General features: G+C 42.1%; 1 protein-coding gene across 1 annotated transcript; it reads left to right on the forward strand.

Annotated features, from left to right (window-relative positions):
- Positions 1 to 480: 480 nt before the first annotated feature.
- LOC307271510 (uncharacterized protein) lies at positions 481 to 3,612 on the forward strand. The gene is made up of 2 exons (XM_080053997.1): positions 481 to 594; positions 1,229 to 3,612. Exons 1-2 carry the CDS (start codon positions 562 to 564, stop codon positions 2,450 to 2,452), a joined length of 1,257 nt encoding a protein of 418 aa, XP_079910123.1. The 5' UTR covers positions 481 to 561; the 3' UTR covers positions 2,453 to 3,612.
- The last annotated feature ends 19,561 nt before the right edge of the window (positions 3,613 to 23,173 follow it).

Raw genomic sequence — 23,173 nt, forward strand, 5'->3', positions numbered from 1 at the left:
GGGTGGAAAGGATCAGTGTATTAGTCTCAAACAAACAGCCTTCTTCATCACTTCACATCTGGGTGCCTCGGATCCTAAAAAATTTCACAGAGCTGGAGTCACTCTCTGCAAAGAACCCCTCATCGTTCATGGGACATTTACAGAATGAGAATAAACACAGAAAAAAAACAAGTGTTGACTTCAATGTGCCGGTAGGGAGGGCATGCATGAGAGCTCTGTAACTAAGCCACTTTGCTTTCACATGCCTACGAAACTGTAACATTTCACACAGCTCGCTAAAAATACACAGTTTTCTTTCTTTTTTTTTCTTTTTGTTGTTGTTTTACTCCCCGCCCTTCTTCTCTGAGCTCACCATGAAACCCGAGGTGGAGAGAGGGAGGGTCATCCGGGAACATAGCAGTGGAAACTCCTCCCAACCCCGGGGAGGGCTTTGTAAGGGCGGCTATAAAAGTCAGGCAACAGAGCACAGAGTCAACTTGACTTGAAGTCTATACACAGAAATCCCAAAACTCAACCCTGGATCACAGCTGAATCTTCTTCTTTTGGCCAAAGGGGTACAGCATGTCCGAAATGCTTGACGACATCCTCACGAAGGTGAGTCGGAACTTGTGAATTTTTTTTTCGTCCTTTTGTTTTGGAAAAAACTCGCTCTGTAAAGTTGAAGTGGGTTAGCTCGGCAACTCCTTTTCCCACAGTGGTTGTTTATCTATCTTAGACCGCTCATTGTATTACTCTGTGGATCACTGATTGGACAGTTAACTCGTTTTCTTACCGAGTTCAGTCGGATTTCTTCACTTTAAAGAGATAATGAGATAGTGAATACAGTCAGGACTGTTTTGTTTTTTTCTTGAGTTCCAATATTCCATAATCAGGACAGTACCAAACCGCAAATACCTACCGTTCAAGTTGTATTTTGTGATTGCCTGTAAACGGCAGATAAGGGTTTTGTAACTTTTAGTACTAGACAGTCTTTTTCTTCTTCTTCTCCTTTTCTCCTTGTTTATGGTTCTCCTGGTAAGAAATGAAAATAAATTCAAACCTGCTCTTTAAAAGTAATTTTTTGCTAAATAAAATAATCTTTGAATAGGTTTATTGTGCAAAGTAGGATACAAAATAGGGAAAATAATTATGATTTCTCAACATACAGCATTTTGCTTTGAAATGAGTAGTAGTAGTAGTATCAATGTCTGTAGCCTATGTTAAACCATGTTTTAATCCTCTGTTACAGAACTTTATGAACTTGGCCCTGGATGAAGCCTTGGCCCTGCCACAGTCTCAACTCAAAGTCCCGGGGCATGGTCGGCTCAACCGGTCCACCTCCTTCTTCTCTCCCCCCTCCCCTCCTGCCTCCTCCAGCCACAGCCTGAGCACCGAGCATGTTAACAATAGCGACAATGGCAGCCCTTTCTGGCCAGCCAACATCTGGAGCCAGGGCCCCAAACCCAAGCCTCTGGCCTTCAGACCCGACCGCTCCATGAGCCTGACCGAATCCAGCAGCAGCCTGCTCTCCTCCTTCAACCAGCTGAAGAACCTGGACGCTTTTCCCTCAAGCCCTGCCACCACTGTGGCTCCTCCGCCTGGCTTCCCTCCCTCGTCTGCCCTCCCGCCCCAGGTTCAACCCATGGTGGCCCCTAATCGTTACAAGACGGAGCTGTGCCGTGGCTTCCAGGAGACCGGCAGCTGCAAGTATGGAAGCAAGTGCCAGTTTGCCCATGGGGAGCCCGAGCTGAGGGGTCTGTTCCGCCACCCCAAGTACAAGACCGAGCCCTGCAGAACCTTCTACAACTTTGGCTACTGCCCGTACGGCTCACGCTGCCACTTCATCCACGAGGACAGACTCAGCGGGGGTCCGTTACCACCTTCCAAATACCAGGACCAGCAGCAACCCACCGGGCCTAGCACTCGCCACCAGCTGCGCCAGAGCGTCAGCTTCGCCGGGTTCCTGGGCTCTTCACGCAGCTCTCCTCCTCCCTCATTCCCTTCATCCTTCAACGATCCCAACCTGGGCTTCAGCCGCGCTGCCTCTGTGTCTCCACCCCCAGCAGACCTCCTCTCCCCAGTGTTCGGTGACTCCCTGCAGCGGGAGGCAGCAGCATTCCACTTTGGCAACCATCACACCCGCGCCAGCACCGGAGACATCCACAACATTCCTGTCATCCTGGAGCCAAAGGCCTCACGCTGTGTGTGTGGCCACGGAAATAACTTTAACAGCAACAACAGCAAAGTGTTCGAGGACGGGCTCCACCACGAGAGCAACAAGCTGTTTCCCGGTGCGGGAGGCCACGGTGGATTCTCCAAGCCGGCCGGTCTTCAGCGCTTCTCCTCCGAGGACTCTCTGGAGGACAGCTACAGCAGCAGCAGCGGAGGCTCAAGTGGAAGCGAGTCTCCAACGTTCGACGGGTCAGCCACCAAGAGGCTGACCGTGTTCGAGCGTCTGTCCCTGTCTGACTAAATGGAATCCATAAGGGAAAGGACACAAAGTGAACTGACACCATGTTAACTGTGTCTGAACCAGAACTGATCAGGACAAGTCAACTTTTGATGACACAATAACACTTAAAGTTCTTAATTTATGTTTGTAAAAAAATATGGAACTCATCTTGGATAAACTACACTTCACTGAGATGATTTTAGTACCCAAATGTTATCAGACTCTATTTTTATACCTAAAACCTTAAAAAAAACGTAAGACCTTTGTATATGGTCTTCTGTAAACAATTAATTCCCCTGCAGATCTTGACAGTACCAGTAAATAGTCTGGTTTGTACTTAACCGTAAATCTGTAGTGATCAAAATGGCTTATCTTTAGTGATAATCATTGATTCCCGTGCCTTAATGTTTCTCCTTGCCTTATGGGCTATTTTCTCTCAGTGCCACGAACAGTATGTTTGATTCAGTAGCCTTAATCATTGAGACCTGACATGTGTCATTGATGCCATTTTTATCTGTGATATGCACTTTACAGCTAATTCAAATGGGAGAACCTGTCAAGTCTTCCAGTAGCATTCAACCAAAAGCTTCATACTTCACTGTGCTCCGTGTGCATGTGTGCGTGTGTGCGTGTGTCTGTGTATATACAGTATTTATATAAATATGTATATACTTATATGCATGTGCGGGTGCATGTGTTTGTAACCTTTGTCATTTTTCAGAGAGACCTGGGGTGCAAGCTTGTGTAAGTTGCAGGATGCTGAAAGATCAAATAGTGCTAGTGGAAAAATGTATGCCAGTGTGTTCAGATGTGAACATCTGCATCCTGACGCGCTTTATGAGATTTAGTTCTGTCAAACTTTCTGTTATCTTTTTGCGAGTTTGTAAATTGCACCCCATCTTTTGTCGTCCCCTGTTTGTTTGACAACCTGGTTCAGGGACTTTAACACCGCAGTATTCCTACCGGTTATTGGTTGCTTTGTGTTGTTTAACTTAAACTAATATATTTATTATGATATTTATTTGTGTTTAAAGAAAAAAAATATTGTATTTTGTACTTTATTTATGGAGAAATATGTCAAGCTCTGTGAAACACCAATGTGAGAAAAAAAACAGTCAAAAAGAGAATCTTATATTTTTAATTGCCTGAAAGGGAATAAAATAAATTTCTGTATAAAGAAATACATCTGTGCTGTTCTTTTTGACTCATGCATTCCTCAGCGAGAATTTGAAGCTTGCTCATCTTACTCACACAAGATGCCCTCTGACCGAGTAAGAGATATAGGCCACTTACATAACCTGAAGATTATACATTAACTGAAACCTGCCTCACCACATGTACAGATAAGTAACTTATATACAGCCAGTGTGCCTTTTAGAGATTGAAGCAGAAATGTAAGGGTAAGAATATTACAAATACGTATACAAGGTATCCTTTGCTTTGGATGTGGGATGTTATTAATACTAACAAACAATTGAATGATGTGTTGAAACAGTCAACACAATCGGCCTGATGTTGTGTTTTTTTCAAGGAAAGGAATAATTTTTAACCCCTCCAGGAATTTTTTTTACATTAAGATGCTGAAGATCAACATATTTAGCCTGCAAGTTTGGAATCAGTTCAACACAAATCAGGACACCATATTCAAATTATGTAAAAAAAAATAAAAAAAAAAAGATTATCAAAAATACAAAAGGCCCCGGTTTCACCTCTGAACGTTTACAACATTACTGACATTTAAAACAGACTAGATTTTGTAAACACATCCTGTCCTATTACATGTATACAATTTTTTTTTGGCTGATTGTATGGAGCCTCTGCCCGTCTTTGTTTCTCTCTCCTATGTGTGTTGTGGCATAGGCCGACAGTATCTTTGTTGTATATACACGAAAGGCAACAGCATTTAGATCACTTTGTAAACGGTGGCATAATCCTCATCACACAGTTTTTCAATCCCAGGTACAAGTTCTGATGTTTCGAAACAAGTGGTCATGTCTCTAGCAACAACACCCCAAGTTTCTGTAAAAAAAAGTAAGACATCTATACACATAGAATAGCAGATAACTGCTGCACATAATTAAAAACAAAATGTGTATGCCAGAGTCTACATAAGGTCCCACAATACACACTGAATAGCAGGTCAGAAAACTAGAACAACGGGTCAAGAGCAGGTACAAGAGTGGGGAGTTCACAAACAAGCTCTGTGATTGAGAAATCTAAAACATAATGGAAATTCTCGACACTTATTGATCTTTCCGATAAAACTTAGCACTTTGGCAAGATGGACTGCGGTCAGGGAGAAGGCCAACAACCAAAGCACAAAAGGGCATAATTTGAACCAAGCAGTGACGAACGTCATCGCCGATCTGATGTCTAAAAAAACAGCATGCCCTCATGGAGTTCACTGGTGGTTCAAGGCTGAAAATAGCCCACCTGGCTGCACACTTAAAGTTGCTTGACTCAGTCGTTAACAGACTCTCTTCATCCAACTAATCTGGTCAGTGCCTAAATGGCAAAACATTGATCTATTATATCAGGGACATGGTAACACATAATGCTCTCTGTTCACTGGAATTTTTTCAGCTGATGTAATATCCAGCTTCCAACAGGTTGGATTGATCCCCCTCTGCTTCCTGAGCTGAATTACCAATGTCCAGAGCCTAGATCTTAGAAGAATGCCTATGGACATCGGATTGTGTAAGGCAGATTTATGAGTTAAGCAGAAGTTCATGAAAATACCCTGTTGCAATTTCCTCTACGCTCCCAGTGCGATCTTTGTATTGAGCAACCCTCTACCGGAGCCACCACCCGTCATGCTGTCAAAGCGCTGGATTTTGTGTAGCAAGGCTGAAAAGAAAAAAAATAAGGACAAAAGACTTGTTACAGTAATGGCTCACAGTATCTGGGAAACAGACACAAACAAAAACCAAAAGGCACTTTTGAAAATTGGTCTTGCATTAGTCTGAAATATGTTGGAGACATGTCATACAAAGATGTACAATCTAAACGTACAACTCTGTAAAACAATGACTCATCTCAGTTATGCATGATCACAAAGCTGCTGTTAACAGTGACTTGTGTGAAGTGAAGTTTCTCGAAGGAAATTATAAGAGGAGAATGACTTCCAACATACTTTAAAGTATATACTGTAGGTCTGGATAGGGCTAGTGCAGTTTTAGAAATATGATTAAAAGAAATTAGATTTCAAAGCAACATGTTGGTGCTGATTTTAAAACAAGTTTAAAGTCTGCTCCCCAGTGACTTGTATTTATCCCTATATTATATATTGTTACATTACAGATACAACATAACATAAACATGTAGTTGAGATCTGGTTTTAGACCTAGGATGTTTGGTTCGTTGCAAATAAAGTAGGGATGCACCGAAATGAAAATTCTTGGCCGAAACCGAAACCGAATAAAATTAAACAGTTGGCCGAAAGGCCGAAACCGAATACCGAAAGAGGCTTTTGCAGTTTTGTTTATTATTTAGTCAATTCTTTCAACATTGCATACATGAACTCCCAAATGTTCTCCTCAAACATAGCCTACAACTAAAAAGCAACCCTAAATAAATAATTAAACAGTAAAACCTTCAAATCTAAGAGTAAAATTAATATTTTACTAGATAGATAGATAGATAGATAGATAGATAGATAGATAGATAGATAGATAGACACTTTATTGATCCCTTGGGAGTGTTCCTTCAGGGAAATTCAAAAATCCAGCAGCAGCTGTAGTACATGCAACAAGACACAAGCAAGTCACTAAAATGCATCAATATACATGGTAAAAAAGTAAAATACAGATTTATATTTATAAATACATTTTAAAAAGAAGCAGCAGATGTTAGCAACAGTTATTCATTTATATCTCTGTTTGACCTTAGTGTGTAGTAATAAATAAATAAATAAATAGATTATGCAAGCTGTTGCGGTTATGTTCCATCAGCCACCCCCCTCCTCCCTCCATGTGTGGAGTTGTGGAGTATGATGGCACGATGGACAAATTAGTTTTTTAGTCTGTTGGTTCTGCATCTGGGGAGGAGCAGCCTGTCACTGAATGAGCTTCTCTGGTTGCTGATGACAGTGTGCAGAGGGTGGCTGGTGTCCTCCAGGATGGCCAGAAGTTTCCTTGCGGTTCTCTTCTCTGCCACTGTCACCAGACCATCCAGCTTCATGCCGACCACAGAGCCGGCCCGCCTGATTAGCTTGTCCAGCCTGGAGGAGTCCTTCTTAGTTGCGCTGCCTCCCCAACACACCACAGCGTAAAAGAGGATGCTGGCGACCACCGACTGGTAAAACATAAGCAGAAGTTTGCTGCAGATGTTGAAGGATCGCAGCCTCCTTAAAAAGTATAATCTGCTTTGGCCTTTTTTGTACAGATGGCTGGTATTTATTGCCCAGTCCAGCTTCTTGTCCAGCCACACTCCCAGGTATTTGTAACTGCCCACAGTTTCCACCTCTACCCCATCGATTTCCACTGCTTGGGGGCGTGGCTTTGCCTTCCCAAAGTCAATCACCAGCTCTTTGGTTTTCGATATATTGAGCTGCAGGTGGTTTGCATGGCTCCAGGTGACAAAGTCACTCACTAGAGTACGGTACTCCTCCTCTTGGTCCCCCCTTATACACCCCATGATGGCCGTGTCGTCAGCAAACTTCTGGACATGGCATGATGCAGAGTTGTGGCTGAAGTCGGAGGTGATTTTTACCTTGACTTATATGAGGATGAATCTACAAAAAGATTGACTTATTGCCTTTCTTCATTTTTTGCAGTGCAGGTTGAGTTGCTCTAAAAAAAACTACACCACAGCTCCCACCATAATGTTCAGACTTCAGAATTTGCGTCAAAGCCCTGATCATAACAATGAGAGGCTTTAAACGATGTCCATTCTTAGGAGGTGATTGTAACCTTTTCGTCTGTAGACTGAAACTAACGGGGGGAGGCGGCTTGCTGGACATATATTTAGTCGCGCTGTCAGTTTGCCGACTTGGCTCTGTGTATTCAGGCTCGAGAAATGCAATCAGACCGTAGGAGCCTTTTCCCCCAACAGCGCTAACGGACAGGATATCTCCGGTTATCATTTTAGATGTCAAACTAAAGTTTTTTTTGCGCGGCGGCCCTCACCGGCGAGGTGTCACTGTGAGTGACACCGTTACCAACTGTCACACTGTCACAGAGTTTCACCGGGTGAATCGCTGCTTCGCTCGCACAAGACTTTTGTGTTTCTATGGTGATTAAACATCAGTCTTGGACGAGCGTTTTAACTTTATGCTGCATTAAGCATTGCACTGTCTGCGCCGTGTTTCATCCAGTTTGAAAAAATTCTCCCACACTGGACTCTGACATTTTCATGCACGCTCCAAACTGCTCCTGCTGCGCGCTCACAAAGAGACGTGCACTCGCATACACGGTTACGTCTCTCTTTACTGCCATTTCCTGGTTTACAAGCGCGCAGCTCTTTTAAAAACATATTTCCTTCGTGTCATTTAGTTCGCCAATTTTCGGTAATGTTGTTCGGCTTTTTAACTGTTTCGGGCCGAAACCGAAAATGACTTATTTTGCCATTTTCGGCCGAACTTTTTCGGTGGCCGAATATTCGGTGCATCCCTAAAATAAAGTCTTGTTTTTGTGTTGGGGTCTCATTCCTTCTGGCTGGTTTGGACACAGTCATTGATCTTGATCCACTGTGGTTGGTTTTTGTTTCTTTGGCCAAACAGCAGGATTGTGTGGATATGTGATACCTGTCTGAGACGAAAAGCTAAGATGAACAAATTGACACAATGAGTATCCTGTCAAATCCTCTACATACTGCAATTGACCACCAAGATAATTTAGTATCAAAGGTAACGTATACGCACAGCAAGATATCATCATGGATTTTCCACAATGTCCAGGGAGTGAAAACAGGACATACAAAAGTGCTCTGTGCTAGTGTCTTACTTGACACTTACATTTCTTCAATAAAAAGCTAGTAAAACGTAAATAGTGGCCACATTTAAAACATTTCACAGCAACCATTTTTCCCCTTCATATGTGTGTGAAGAATTAATTATTACTTAATTAAATGTATAATAAAACAGGGGCCAGTTAAATTGTTGGTTTGCGTAAGCATAGTACGTTCATTCCAATTGTATACCAATCCTAATATACTGTATTTGACACACAAACACAGGTTCAAACCTTGTGCAATCAGATATGCAGACACATAGCCTATACAAGCCAATACATACTGTACATGCCAAGTGAAAGAGAAAAAAAACATGCGTTGAAATTCCCAAAAACATACAGTGGTGCATTGGAAAACTATTATTAAAATAATAACAAAATACTAGTAGATTTCCACTAATGACAGTGAGTAAACATACTGTTTAAGCTGTATCTGTGTAGCCTTTCCATGTGCTGTATTTTACATACTGATGTGCTTGATTCAAAATGAACAAGCAAAACACCTCTGTTTGGATTGTTCTACTGGCCTGGATTTCTCAAGTCTCAGGAAACTTCGGCTACTCCTTTGCATTGTGTGTTTATCTCTTGTTCCCCTTTGGACCAATGGCAGGATATGTTGCTATGGCGATGGACAATGACCACAAAGCGTAAACAGCAAAGACAAAAAGAAGGGATCGGTGTGTGTTTGTGTGCTCACAAAAAGTAATTGCCTGTCTGTAAGACCATGGCTAGTTAAAGTTCACCAACGTTTTTTCCCTGACACAACACTGTAGAATGACAGTTTTTACATTTTTCTTCCTTGGTTAAAATAACTTCCTGTGAAAATATGTGACATTTTCAAATTTAATTTATTCATTTATTTAGTTAGTTTTGCACATCATTAAAAGAAGCTCAGATTAAATTAAAAAGTTACCTTTAATGCCAACACAAAGAATGTTAACTTTTGGCATCTAAGTTTAGGCTGTACAATTTCTGGAATATAAGCATTATAATTGATATCTTCTGTACATTTTTGCTTCATATCACCTACTGTAAGACCTCTGGTCCAACAACTGTGGCAGGTCCATTCTTAACACAGGCCGAACAGATCTGTTAATGATCAACCATAAAGCTGCTGCTGTCAAGGCTCTGTTTACCTAAGTCAGCTGATCCTAAGCACTGTGCACACAGACACACACACACACACACACACACACACACACACACACACACACACACTTTATGTATAAAGTTCAAACCTGGGTGGAGATCCATTAAAGCAATTACTTATTATGTAGGGAGAGGTGAGAAATAGACTATTATCCAATGAGACTTAAGCAACACTGTATCAATGAACAAACAAGCATTCATGCAAACAACAAAGTGCAGCAGAGAGTTTGTTCTAGAGTGACAAAGGGGAAGAATAGAGAAAAGTTAAGAGTTGGTATACATTAATTGACCTGAATTGACAGGAGCTTATTGGGACAAAAAAGGTGAAATTTCATCAATTTCATTTGCATGGGAGTGAATTTGTTCTCATCACCAGGTGGATGGAGGAGTTTCTGTCAGTAATCTGTTTTCAACCCGGCTGCTGGTCAGGCCAGTTCTGTTGGAATTTGTTAACCTGAGGCAATCATCTTCCAAGATTAAATAGATTGTCCATAAACAAAACACACAAACACACACACACACAAACACACACAGTCACATTTCTACCGCTAAATTTGCTTGTGTGTGTGTGTGTGTGTGTGTGTGTGTGTGTGTGTGTGTGTGTGTGTGTGTGTGTGTGTGTGTGTGTGTGTGTGTGTGTGTGTGTGTGAAACTTCTGTGTGTGTAGTCAAGCACAGCCAGATTTCAGCCTTGATTTTCTAACAGCTCCTAGAAACCCGTCCCTCCCTCCCTCCCTCTCCTTCTGTCATAACCTGCAGATTAGGCATTGCTGTTGAGTAATCCTTCAACCCTAAAACTTTGTCAACCATTTAGAATGACGGTATCGGCATTATGTAACTTCTCCTTTGCTAAGTAGGTCATTGAAAACAAACTCCTTTTTTTTCGTGGAAGAGATTACAAACCTGAGAGGTTAATACACCTGAAAACACATAGGACATTCAGCATTTTGCCAACACTCCCCCTAAAACAGCCCTTTTACTTTCATTCTTTTTCTCCTTATAAAAGGAATGGCAAGCCAACTGTACGGCACCATGGAAAGAGTTGCAAGTCATGATGAGGATCGGGCAGAAATATGGCAGGACTGATAACAACCTCTGCGGACAAGCCCCAGAGTATACATTCACCTGTGTCGCTTACAGTAACAGCAGTTCATGTCCAGTTTAATGTTACGTTATTGCCCTCTACTGTTTCATCTTGTGGCTTTTCCCATGATGCTTAGCGACGTTGCCGATGAGTAACATCCACAGAGTGACCGCGATGATTCACATTCACGTGCAATCAGAAGGAGGGGGGGTTCAAAGTGTGAAAAGAAGAAATGGGCGCAGAGCTTTGGTGTGTGGGACTGTTGATAAAAGTCAAAAAGTGTGAATAACAGAGGAAAGAAAGGACAATGGAAACTCACTCTAAAATATGTTTATTTCCACTGTTTTTGGAAGACTTTACAATTTCTTCTGACTATTGTTAAAAACTCAACTTCTTACTTTTTTACTAACTGATGCAGGGTCTTATCCATGGCTAACCCCTTACCTTTGTATTATTGTTTATCCACCAGTTGCAATCATTTTAATATTTCTGTGCCTTTTTAAGCAACAGAGCAGAATGTAGTGTAGTTCATGCGAGGCTTGACACATGGCCCCTTGATATGCTGTGCATGCACTGTAGCTAATGTTTGCCCGTGCACGTAAACAAACATCCCTCTCTCTCTGCCAACCTACATAGTAACCCACTTATTTTTGCTGGAAGTGGAGGAGGAGGAGGAGGAGGAGGAGGAGGAGGAGGAGGAGGAGGAGGAGGAGGAGGAGGAGAGAGCTTGAGAAATTAAGGAGAAAAAAAGCAGCGTCAGTAAGTCAGAATTGGAAGGGAAGGAAGAAGGAAATGTTTGTGCAGTGACATCACAGTGAGGGAGTGGAAGTACGATCCATATATAGCCATGTTCTCTCTCTTTGCCACATTCCTCTAGCTACACAACTCTACAGTCTGCTCCTCCTCCTGCAACTCCGACTGCACACTCCTGCGCCCAGAGCCAAGTGGTGTGACGCAGATGCAGGGAACAGGGGGAGGAGACGGAGGAGAGGAGGGGGAAGGGGGATTGGTAAACTCTCTGCGAGGGAGAAGGCAGTAAAATCCCCTGAACCCCCCCCCCCCCCTCTTATACTTAGCCCTCCTTGACCACTTCTCTTTTCCTTTCACTCCAGACTCTTTACTCTCACTACTTTTCCTTTCACTGGCTGGTGTGATTTTGGCCCCTGGCGCTACGGCGGTTGAAGGAATTCATCGCAAAGTGCTCTATTTCCGAAATTCACAGGAACACCTTTCATTGAGTTTGAAATGTGTCTTTGATTAAACCCCCCAGCTATAGGCCTACTCCATGAAATCGCTTAATCCAGCTCATCGCATTTTACTATTGGAAGTTTTTATTTTTAGATTTTAGTTTGTCATGTATATTTTGTTTGTCATGTACAGAATCTGAAGGAAAAAAAACATACATTATTACTCGGGTTAACACAAAATTGCATATAGAACTGAGAAGACATACGACTGCCAACGTGGAAACCATAAGACGTACTCATAGACCAGTGTAACTTTTACATGTATTGTTGTCTAATTGCTCTGACCTTTCCATTTTACGGAAGAAGAAGTGAATCTATGAGTGTGTGTATGAAATGGTGTCAAAAAGCAGAAACAGAACATGTGGGCTGTGGCGGTGATATGAAAAACAAGTTTTATAACTTGGATGGCAGCCTTATAGTGAAGCTATGAATTATATTGGTGCACTTATATACTCACACAAATCAACTCAACAGTCATTGTTGAAAGTGTTACTTGAGATGCTAGAACATTCCCCAGGAGTTCTGAAAGCGGAAAATAACCATGCCCAACCAAACCATTTTATTTATTTAATTTTTTATTGAAAAACAGAAACAAAAACAGCCAAACTAAATGGGTATTATTGAAATTACATTTACAAGAACCGTAGCAGCATGTTTCCGTTCATATTTACCAAGACGTTCTGTTACAAATGAAAATAATGCAAGTCAAACTTTGCCCAAGCTGCTGTAGGAATCCACAAACACAAAAGCCTTCCCCGCTACATTGACCGTGAACCGGAGCGCAAGATAAGCCTTGTCGTGTTTTTTTTACTTTGGCTTCGACTGACGTGTTTGCTTTAGCTTTAGCGTCACTTGTTTTTCTGTCAAAGACAAATCAGGCCATCTTGTGCTTTCAAATATCATTTTAGGATCTGAATACCTTTTGCCTGAACCCCAAATCTTGATTCAACTTCGCTAGAGGGGAAAGAACTCTAGTTTATTGCTCCCACATGATTGAGATTCGTTCCACTTTAGATCTACTCCACATTACCCCCCAGTCATGCGTGCCGCCCCTGAAATGCCTCCCCCACCACCCCCAGCCCTATGAATGTGAACCGTCTCATAGTTTGAGAACCATTTTTGAGGTCCCCATTACGACACATATTTGAGTAAGTATAAATCCAATTTGGACGTTAGGTTTGTGTGTCTTGTGGCCTTATGATTGTCAGCCTTTTAGGCCTGGTCTGATCAGTTGCATCACGGTGTTGGGCAGAAGAAGAAAGTCCCTTTTGACGGTTTCACATCTGTTTGAGTTGTTCAAGTAGATCTTTCACAACAGGCTGGCCGGTACAAGGCACATTTCCTGTTAATGCTCACACTCAATACACGCTTCTCCTTTTAGACTTCCTGTTTTGATGTCCTTTTTCTCAATATGGTTATGAAAATAAATGAGCACTGCGTCAGTGTGTTGATTAACAACACATGCGTGATCAGCACATGATCATAAAAACCGTCTGTCTGTGCTAGAGGCTAAATACCTTTACATGTCAAAACTTGGCTGAGGAGAGGCCTAATTTGTTTTTAAACTGTACAGTGTGTACATTTCTATCATGATGTACTCATGTGATCAAAAGGCTGCATTTGAGCAAGGAAGATTCACTGTAGTGAGTGTAATATATTTCAGCCAGAGGCAAACATTGTATACCCCCTACAGTGTAGACTGGGTATTAGAGTACTAGTACTAATAATGCTACAATTTGTAGACAAGTGTCATTTGTCGGTTTTACATTCACTGTTGGCAATAGTTACACTGTACAAGCCCATTAAAACACAATGTTTATGAAAATCAATGTCTCTTTCTTTGTTCCTTTAATATGATTCTTAGGCAAAATGTCAAGGAATCAAACCTTTGTCCACTGCAGAGTCAAAAAACATGTTGGATGTGTAATGTATGCTTCAGAATTATGTCTGAGCTGCCTAATCAATATTTCTATATGGATCAAAGGACTATGTTGATTGTGAAAGGTGGTCGCTCATAGTGACGATCCCACATACATTTGTCACCACCTCTGCAGTTTGTCTCAGCTCCACAGAGCATTTCTATATCGCATTGGTTAGGTTTTTTGGTCCTCGACTTTATTGTTTCGATTAACTCCCATCACTGTTGTTTCTAGATTCAGCATGCTACTTTGGCAGGCATAATGACTATAATAAACCCACTGTATGCTACCCTCCTAATCCTAGCACAAAACGGCACACAAATACAAAGTAACCAAATAGCTGGTGCATCTGCTGGATGTGTAAATAGGCAACTGTTTGCTAACACATTTGGAGTATCAACTTGATAAGGTGATTTATAGATTTTCACAATAGTCAACTCTTCTCAGACAATATTCTCAATCTACATCACGCAAACAACAGTATTTTCTGTTTGTCACATTTTTCAAGACATTTACTGTACATGTCTTGATCCTCAGAACACCAAAGCCTCGATGCTGAGGGTGCACTATTACAGCTCAGCTGCTTCTTGTCAGTGGACGTGTTTTTCTAGGGCCAGTGTTTTAGTTTTAAGCTAAAATCAGCAGTGGGCTTGTGGCTGCCGAGCCAATTCATGACACAGCACACACATCTTAGCCTGGAGGACAATAGGCCCCTCTGTGAGGAAGCACTCGCACACATGCGCACATATACACACTGCTATGTTTGTACAGGTGGACAGAAGATGAAGTGGTTAGCGAGGTGTGTGTGTGTGTGTGTGTGTGTGTGTGTGTGTGTGTGTGTGTGTGTGTGTGTGTGTGTGTGTGTGTGTGTGTGTGTGTGTGTGTGTGTGTGTGTGTGTGTGTGTGTGTGTGTGTGTGTGTGTGTGTGTGTGTGCGTGTGTGTGTGTGAAAGGAATGGATATGGCGTATGTATGTTTAGCCTTGGCTTCCCTCCCAGGAATACATACCACAGTGACACTAGCAGTGCAGAGACCAGCAGAATTCCTTCTTGTGAAAATAAGCATCACAGAAACGGAGAGGAGAGGAGAGGAGAGGAGAGGAGAGGAGAGGAGAGGAGAGGAGAAGAGAGGAGAGGAGAGGAGAGGAGAGGAGAGGAGATATCATGACAAATTAATCTTAACTCTTCTGACCAGATTTTCCTGAGTTTTCCACCAACATCTCAAGGTCTTAATCAGTAAATGGGCCCGACTGAAGTCTCATCGCAGGTGTGGGACATCAGTCAGTGGTCGGTATGTGGGGCGACAATGTAGGGACCTGATGCTGATGAAGGGGATGTGTTTTAAAGCTCAGACAAAGTTTAGTTTGGAGTGTCGAATCATATATATTGATCCCTAAGTCGGGAAATTCACTTCCACGTCCAACTCCAACTTATTTTCCCTTTAAAGATTGTGTGCTTGAAATTGATGAGACCATACCCAAGAGGTTTCGAAAACCCTACAGAGCTCAACACCAATTAACCTTCACATATGCTGTGAGGGCGGGGCGACTGTGGCTCAGGTGGTTAAGTGGGTTGGCCAACGATCCAAGGGTTGGCGGTTCAATCCCCGCCTGGCCACTGGTGTCATGGTTGTTGTGTCCTTGGGCAAGACACTTCACCCACCTTGCCTTGTGTGAATGTGTATGATTGCTGTATATTTGAGGTGGTGGTCGGAGGGGCCGTTGGCGCTGAATGGCAGCCACGCTTCCGTCAGTCTGCCCCAGGGCAGCTGTGGCTACTCTCGTAGTTTACCACCACCGGTATGACTGTGTGTGAACAAATTGAACCAGGAACCCTGTAAAGCGTCTTTGAGTACCTAGGCAATAAAGCGCTATATAAAACCTATCAATTATTATTGTACTGTTTTATGGGTTATGTTTCAGAGTTTTTCTGTCCTCCTCCTGTACAATGACAAACAAACAGCTTCATACAATTCAATGACAGCGTCACACTCAAAGTATTCCCCCACTCCCATCCACCTCTGGGATTTCTCTAACCGTAAAACTCGATCATCATGAGAAAAAAGCTGTGGTCAAGCAATGAAGAAATGCCACAAACAGAACATGCTGATGCGGCAGAGGAGAAAAGAAACCAAAGCTCGTATTGGGAAGTTAAAACCCCGGGGCTACATATATGGACGTACACATAGAAATGGTCTGAGCTTTTGGGAAGTGACTTGTTGCGTCAAGTGGTTTAGAGGCACTGACGACTGTAAAAAAAGAGGAAGAACACGTTTTGAGGACACCGGCCAGTGACTGTGTTTGGCCAGCAGCCCGACAAAGTGCTCATGAGCACTTAACATCAGGGAAGAATCTGATAGGGGATTATCATGATGGTTGATCCCAGAGGTTTGGGTTCTCTCCTTTCCCTCTATATGTTTGTAGTCTCTGGGTATGGCATACCATTCACAATGACATAATGTTTACACTACTGTGGCTTCAACTCTCCTTAGGTGACCGAGCACAGCATCACCTAGAGACACTCCCAAGCACAAACTGAATGTTTTCTGTCATCCCCTTCGGACTTTTCAAAATAAAGTAAGAGAAATGTACTGTACATGTCTCCAAAATGTTAAGTGCTTCTTTGCGAAGAGTTCTAATGAGCATCCTTTATTTCTGTGCAGCAGATCGTGTTTTTCTTTTCCTGTTTTTTTTTTTATGGGGAACATGGCATCCAGCCATTTAATGTGAAAGAAAATAATTCTGGTTCTGACATTGAAAAAAGCCTGGTAAAAATATATATATTTTTAAATCTCCAAAATCACAATTGCACAGTTGAGCACCTGACTAAGCCCACTAATTGAACTGTGTAAATGTAACACCATGCCATTTGGTCGTGCATGAATTTAATTGAATTACTTTCATAAAAATTGGTAGTGTTTTATCCCATTCTAACAAAATATATTTTGTGGTCATACACATGGAAACTACTGGGGGCAAATGGCTCAGGAAACAGTGTGGCAATGACACTTCCCATCACACACAGAAACCCATGTTGACATCATGACACATGCCGGGATGCATACGCTCAAGAAATCACATCCCAAAATCTTAAATCCTTACGTAATAGAAAGGAGTGAAAAGGAAGTGGAGGAAAAAATTAACTTCAATGCACACGTACCTATGAACACAGACACACACCAAACACGCAAATAGTTCAAACTGTTTTGGCTGCAAAGTTTCCTGGATACCAACGTATAAATAAAAGGAGGTGAAACACGTCATTTGATACAAGGCTCCAGATCCATCAATATCCCTCTGATCAAACATACTGATCAATATTATGAGCTGTTGCCTGGATACAGTTGGATGAGCACAGTGTGAGAATATACAGACGGAGAATCATCATTTGGCACACACACACACACACACACACACACACACACACTGGCGCTCACATCCCCCCATCGGCTACTGCTATTGTAGCACTGCCCCTATATATCATGGGTATACAAATAAACGGTTTTCTCTTTGGTGGATTTTATGTACTTACACACACACACACACACACACACACACACACACACACACACACACACACACACACACACACACACACACACACTCTGCTACCATTTTGTTTGAAGGACATCCTGCCAAAGAGAGTGTAAACACGAGGCTCTATAATGTAAAGTCACATAAACCAGTCACGTCTGACATGAATAGAGAATGTGATGTTATGGGAGTGAAAAGACTTACATTGCACTGAGGGAGTTATAAACATACATTCCAACAGAATGTTAATCTTCAAACCTGCTGCACTTCTGTCTAGGTAGGGGTATAGGGTAAAACACAGAAAAGTACATGTGCACACAACTATGCATACATAACCCCACTGATAAGACATAATGTACACAAGCTAATTCACCCCGGGCTAGCCTCATGACAACCAAACCGCATGAACTCCCTACAGGCATATAAACACTTAAAATCTTAACAGTTTTGACGCCTATAGAGTTTTAAATGGAAGACAGGAATCCACACATTAAGACTCTACAACCGCACTCTCTTAAACCCAAAGATATAACTGCTTGTTGTTTTATAACATGGTTTTAAGATAAATACATCCGTTACAGTAAATTCCCATTGAATAGTTATGTTCAGTATGATTTAAGTAGATCATGTTGAATCAACAGGAAAGCAGTTTGAAGGAAGCATTGTTGGGACAGCACAAGGGACCTCATTAAGTGTACACAAATATCTCTGCACTGCGGGAGCATCGAGTGTTTGTGCCACACAACACTGCCAAAAGGAAATATATTTTGCGTTGTTTTTGTCTTTAAATGCATTCTGTTTACTTATGAGTTTAAATATGTTGTTTGTGTTCAGTTTTTTAAAAGAAATGTTCGCTTCGGGGATTTAGCACACATCCCTGAAGTACAGGATTAGATACTGTGAGTCATTTATTGTAAACGAAAACATGCGCACCCATGTTTATTATCACTGTCTTTTCTCACCAAAACAGCCAGAGGATTTGCCTGATCTAATTGTACTGAACACTTGTACCCACATTGTCTCATACATTCAACGTCCCTGTTCCCTTTCCTTCATCACAAAAAAAACACACATTGGATGATGATGCCATACATTTGTGTTTTCCTTGTCTTTAGCGGCCAGCCCTGACACCGGAAACCAAATAAATAAATGGCAAAATGTCTTGGGGAATTTTAAACACATAAATGTCTGACGCTGTTGAGCAGTAGACCAACGTTGTTTTTTTTCTAACCCTGTTCCTCATCAAGCAGCTTCAATGAATAAATATGTTGCTACACAGCAGCACCCTGTGACGCTGCCCCACCATTCGGCTGTACTCCAGTATCCAAACACCTGACATCACTCTGCACTCTGTCTTTTTACGTTAGGGATCTTGTTCTTCTCTAAGCCTGAGGTCATTGTGTGTGGGGGGGGGGGGAATCCCATCTAAGATTTCAGCTAAGATTCATATATTTGTAATAGCTATTTTTAACACCTCGGTTACGTAAAGTCTTCTTTTGGGTTTGTTTTTTTTTGGAGTAAAATCAGCCATGGGAAGACCAAAATGATCGGCATTTTCTTTTCTTTCTTTTTTCAATGTACAATAGGCCTATTTGAAATGCACACAGCCCGCTCACTTTCTATCTTTTTTTGCCTCCCTATTCTTCTAGTTCTAGTTCTAGTTGTTCTCTCTTTTCTCTTCCTCTGTGCGTCCCCCTATCTCTTCCCCTCTCTCTCTCTCTCTCTCTCTGTCGAGCTCAGCATGTTCCTTCTTTTGATTTGAAAAACAGTAAAACTACCTTTTCCCCCAGTCACCAAACAATTCGAAACGCAGACATTACAACTGAAGCTTCAGATAGATACTGTCTTCAAGTGGAATTCCCTGATCGCATTCCGACATATTGTTTTGCTGTTCCCACTGGTCACAGGAGCGCAATAAGGGATAAATCGTGCCCGTGTTATTGGAACAAAGATGGGGCTGTTTGGTTTGTTTTGGGTTCATGAGGGATCTCCAGGAACTGTTGCTTTACACACATTGTTGCCTGGCCTACTCCAGGGACTAGGGGTTGTGTAAGTTCCGCTGCCTTCCCCTCTGTGTGTTTTCCCAGCAGCCCTGGCTTCCTGCCTCCTCGGCCTGTTCCTCTTCAAGAAATACGCCTGTTTCATTGTGTATAGTAGGCTAGTTTGCAAAGACATGAGGAAACAAAATATATATACACATATACATATACAGCCTTAGGTAAAAACATCCAGATGGTGTTTCTCAATTGTTTACACCCTCACCGAATCAGCTAAATGAATCGGAACCAGTCAGTGGAGTCCATCAACTTCAGTTTAGAAACAGTACTACAGCTCCCCCTGCTGGTGATTTAGACACACAGACAACTTTAAATAGCAGTATTTGTTGATAAACCCATGTGTCTTTATTCCTGCTTACTAATGCATAGTGATGAAATACTCTCTTTACATATACAAGAGCTGCCAATCCCAATTCTAATGTGAAATGTTTAACTTTTAAGTTCTGACAAGTATGATTTTGGCCGCGTTACTGTGAAATCTGGCCACAATGATGTTTTAATTACACATTAGGTCCTCTTTACCTTCATTGTTTAACTCTTCTGTAGGAAAAACGTAAATCTATTTGGTGATCAACCAGTTTTGATGATTTAATTACATCTAAAGCACTCCTGTGACACATTTGGGTCCTGACCCATAATAATATGTTTGTTATTGTGCTTTTTAAATATATGAGCTCACTGTTTGGGTGGACAGCACAATTACAAAATCAAGGGGCTGATTTATGATCTCACTTTAATCCAGCAGAGTGCAGAATGCAGAAAATACCAGTTAGTAATTAAGGGGTAAACATTCAGCTCCTCTGCTCCTCTTCAGTGTGGGCCTCTATGAGCTCAGCGCACACTGTTAAATTAACATGCATTCTGTAAAAACACCAGACCTGTGACTGAATTTTTACTGATGTTGTCAAAATGAATGAGATAAATACAGATGAATGGGGCCAACTGTAGTCACCCTTGCTCTTTTCTGTAGCTTGAACATTACATTTTACTAGAATGCAGTCACCCAAACAAAGTATATGTGAACAGCTGGACATTTTTCAAACATTTGTAATGGTTGAGAATTTCTTTGCCCACACTGTAGCCATAAATATGCTACTATAACAGCCTTTACCATCTGGTAAGGTTCTAATGCTTTTTGCTTGCAGTTCGTGATTCAATTCATCCCAGAAATATTTAATAGGTGACGCCAGGACTCTGTACATAAAGTTATTCCACAACTCGGAAAACTATTTCCGGGACATTGTCATGTTGGCTCAGAAAAAAAGGGCCTTTCCCAAACCTCTGTTGATGCAATATTAAGGCAAGGCGAGGCGAGGCAAATCTACCTGTATGGCACATTTCAACAACAAGGCTATACAAAGTGTGTTTATTGGCCCTAAAAGATTAACTCGGGCTTTAAAGGATATACACAGCAATATAAAGACAGACAGACAGATATATCAGTATAATATGAATTACAGTGCAGTGTAAGATATGAATGACAATTAAATATGGCAAGGTCATTGTATGTTACAGCATCAAGTGCATGCTGGATGTTGCTCCATATAATTTTATCCATATCCTATGTTACTGTTCCTGGGGCTTCAGATGTTGGGTGAACACACAAACACAGCTGACTCCCTTTGTGCCACTCTCCACCCCAAGAAAATAAATGAGCTCAAATGACTAATGTCTTTAATCTTTCAGTCTCTCTCTCTCTTTATCTCCAGCCTGAATAATTGTCTTCTTTTTTCATGCTGCATCTTGTTTTCAAAACCTTCTATGCCCTCCCTTTTCCTTCCCTCTATCGCTCGCTCTCTTTCTAATTGAATCCACAGGAGTGAAAAGAGAGGAGGAGAGGACTAGTGGGAAGAGGGGGGGTAATGTCAGATGTCAAAGGTTGGGTTACGGCCCCCAACCCGTGAGCAGAACCCTACTGTGCGCCATTTCTGGATGTGTGTGTGTGTGTGTGTGTGTGTGTGTGTGTGTGTGTGTGTGTGTGTGTGTGTGCAAAAAAGACCTCAGAAACAATAGAGTCATAGTTGTAATGTATGCATAAATGAACATTCCATTGCAGTCACTCATTCATTGCTTTATGTGAAATGTTTGATGCAATGTACCTACTTGTTGAGTTGTCTTCTGTGTGAGTAAAATGTCCAGTTTTAAGAAAATAAAACTGGATAACAGGATGATACAGTATTTGTTTCCATCAATTACAAACAGCCAAAACGATTAATATTTTGAAGCAAAGTATCCCAAAATAGATGGCAATATTAGATGAATAGGTAGTGTAAATGAGCTATTGATTATGTTACATCATACTGATACTGGTGGTAGCAACTGTAGACTCCTAAATCCTAAACTCTTTCTCTGTGAACACAAAAGGCTCTCAGCAGGCACAAACACACACACAAATGCACACGTCACACGCATACACACACACACACACACACACACACACTCATACACACAAGCACATGGGGCAGGGTATACATTGTGAAAGATGGAAGGTGGTAGTGGGGGAGAGAGCAGATGTTCATCAGGTCTGCAGACCCCTCCTCCCCTCTCTTTAATATGTCACTGGTAATAGCAGCCTCTCATCTGAAGAAGTTTGTGTCAAGCTGACCAGCCTTAATTATGAGAGTTTCAATAGGCTGAGTGAGCAAATGGTTGGTTGTGTGTGCGTGTGTGTGTGTGTGTGTGTGTGTGTATGTGAGAGAGAGAGAGAGAGAGTAACAAGTATATTGTATACACACACACACACACTGTCGACAGAGTTGTGATTACGGATTGGCTATAGTTTACCTCTCCTGCCGTCTCACCCCTCTGCACTTTCCCAGACACCCCTTCTCATTCTTCAGCTTAACGGAAACACACTGCAGAATGTTGTGCATCGAAAGATCTGTCACATATTTCTAAGGAAGAAAACTTTCTTTGGAAAGAATATATTGTTGTATTGTGCGTGCAACAGCTGCACTTTACTGCTAGTCGTCTTAGGCAGCCCCGCGGTGCAAAGTCACCTCTGTAAATCTCCTCTAATATCAAACAGATGTTGAGTCAGCAAATGCGTCCCTAATGACTTGTCTATTTATATCACTGCGGATTGTGTGACAAAGAAAGGGAATGCATCCTGTGACACATCTGTATGCAACGTGATTGGATAAGACCCACATCTCAAGGCATACATCGTGTTGCAGATCCAGTCTTGGTGGAACCATCTCTTGCCCTTAATTCCGCCATCCCATCCTTCAAAGCCTTCCACTCTCACCCTCTCATTTCCCCTGTTTCTTCTTAATAGCCCCCAATCCTGCCCTATCCCTCTCCTCACCCCCCCCCCCCCCATCTCTTTCCTCCTAACAAGCCCTTCTAACCTACATCCACCCTCTGTTATTTCCAGTGTGTGTGTGTGTGTGTGTGTGTGTGTGTGTGTGTGTGTGTGTGTGTGTGTGTGTGCGTGCGTGCGTGCGTGCACATGCGGGGGTAGAGCCGCAGAGGGGTCGGCCATTAGTTTGTTAGTTGGTCCTGCAGCTCATTGAGCTCATTGTGCTCCGAAGGCCCTCTCGCCCAGCTGGACTCAACAAGTAGCCAGTACTCCCTTTCAAATCCCACTCCTCCTTTCTCCTCCATTCTCCCCTCCCCCCTTTTCTTCAGAAATACTCCCCCCCTCTCTCTCCCTCCCTCCATCCCTGTTCACAGTAATCCCCAACTCACCCAAAAGGGATTTGTTTATAGAGGTAAACTCTACTTGCCAACCAAAAAAAGCTTGTTTATGTATACCACCTGTTTACTGAATGAAATTAACTGGAGAGGCTTGCGTACCTCAAGGCTT

Source organism: Ammodytes marinus (genome assembly GCF_949987685.1).
Source record: "Ammodytes marinus genome assembly, chromosome: 3".
NCBI classification, from domain to species: domain Eukaryota; kingdom Metazoa; phylum Chordata; class Actinopteri; order Uranoscopiformes; family Ammodytidae; genus Ammodytes; species Ammodytes marinus.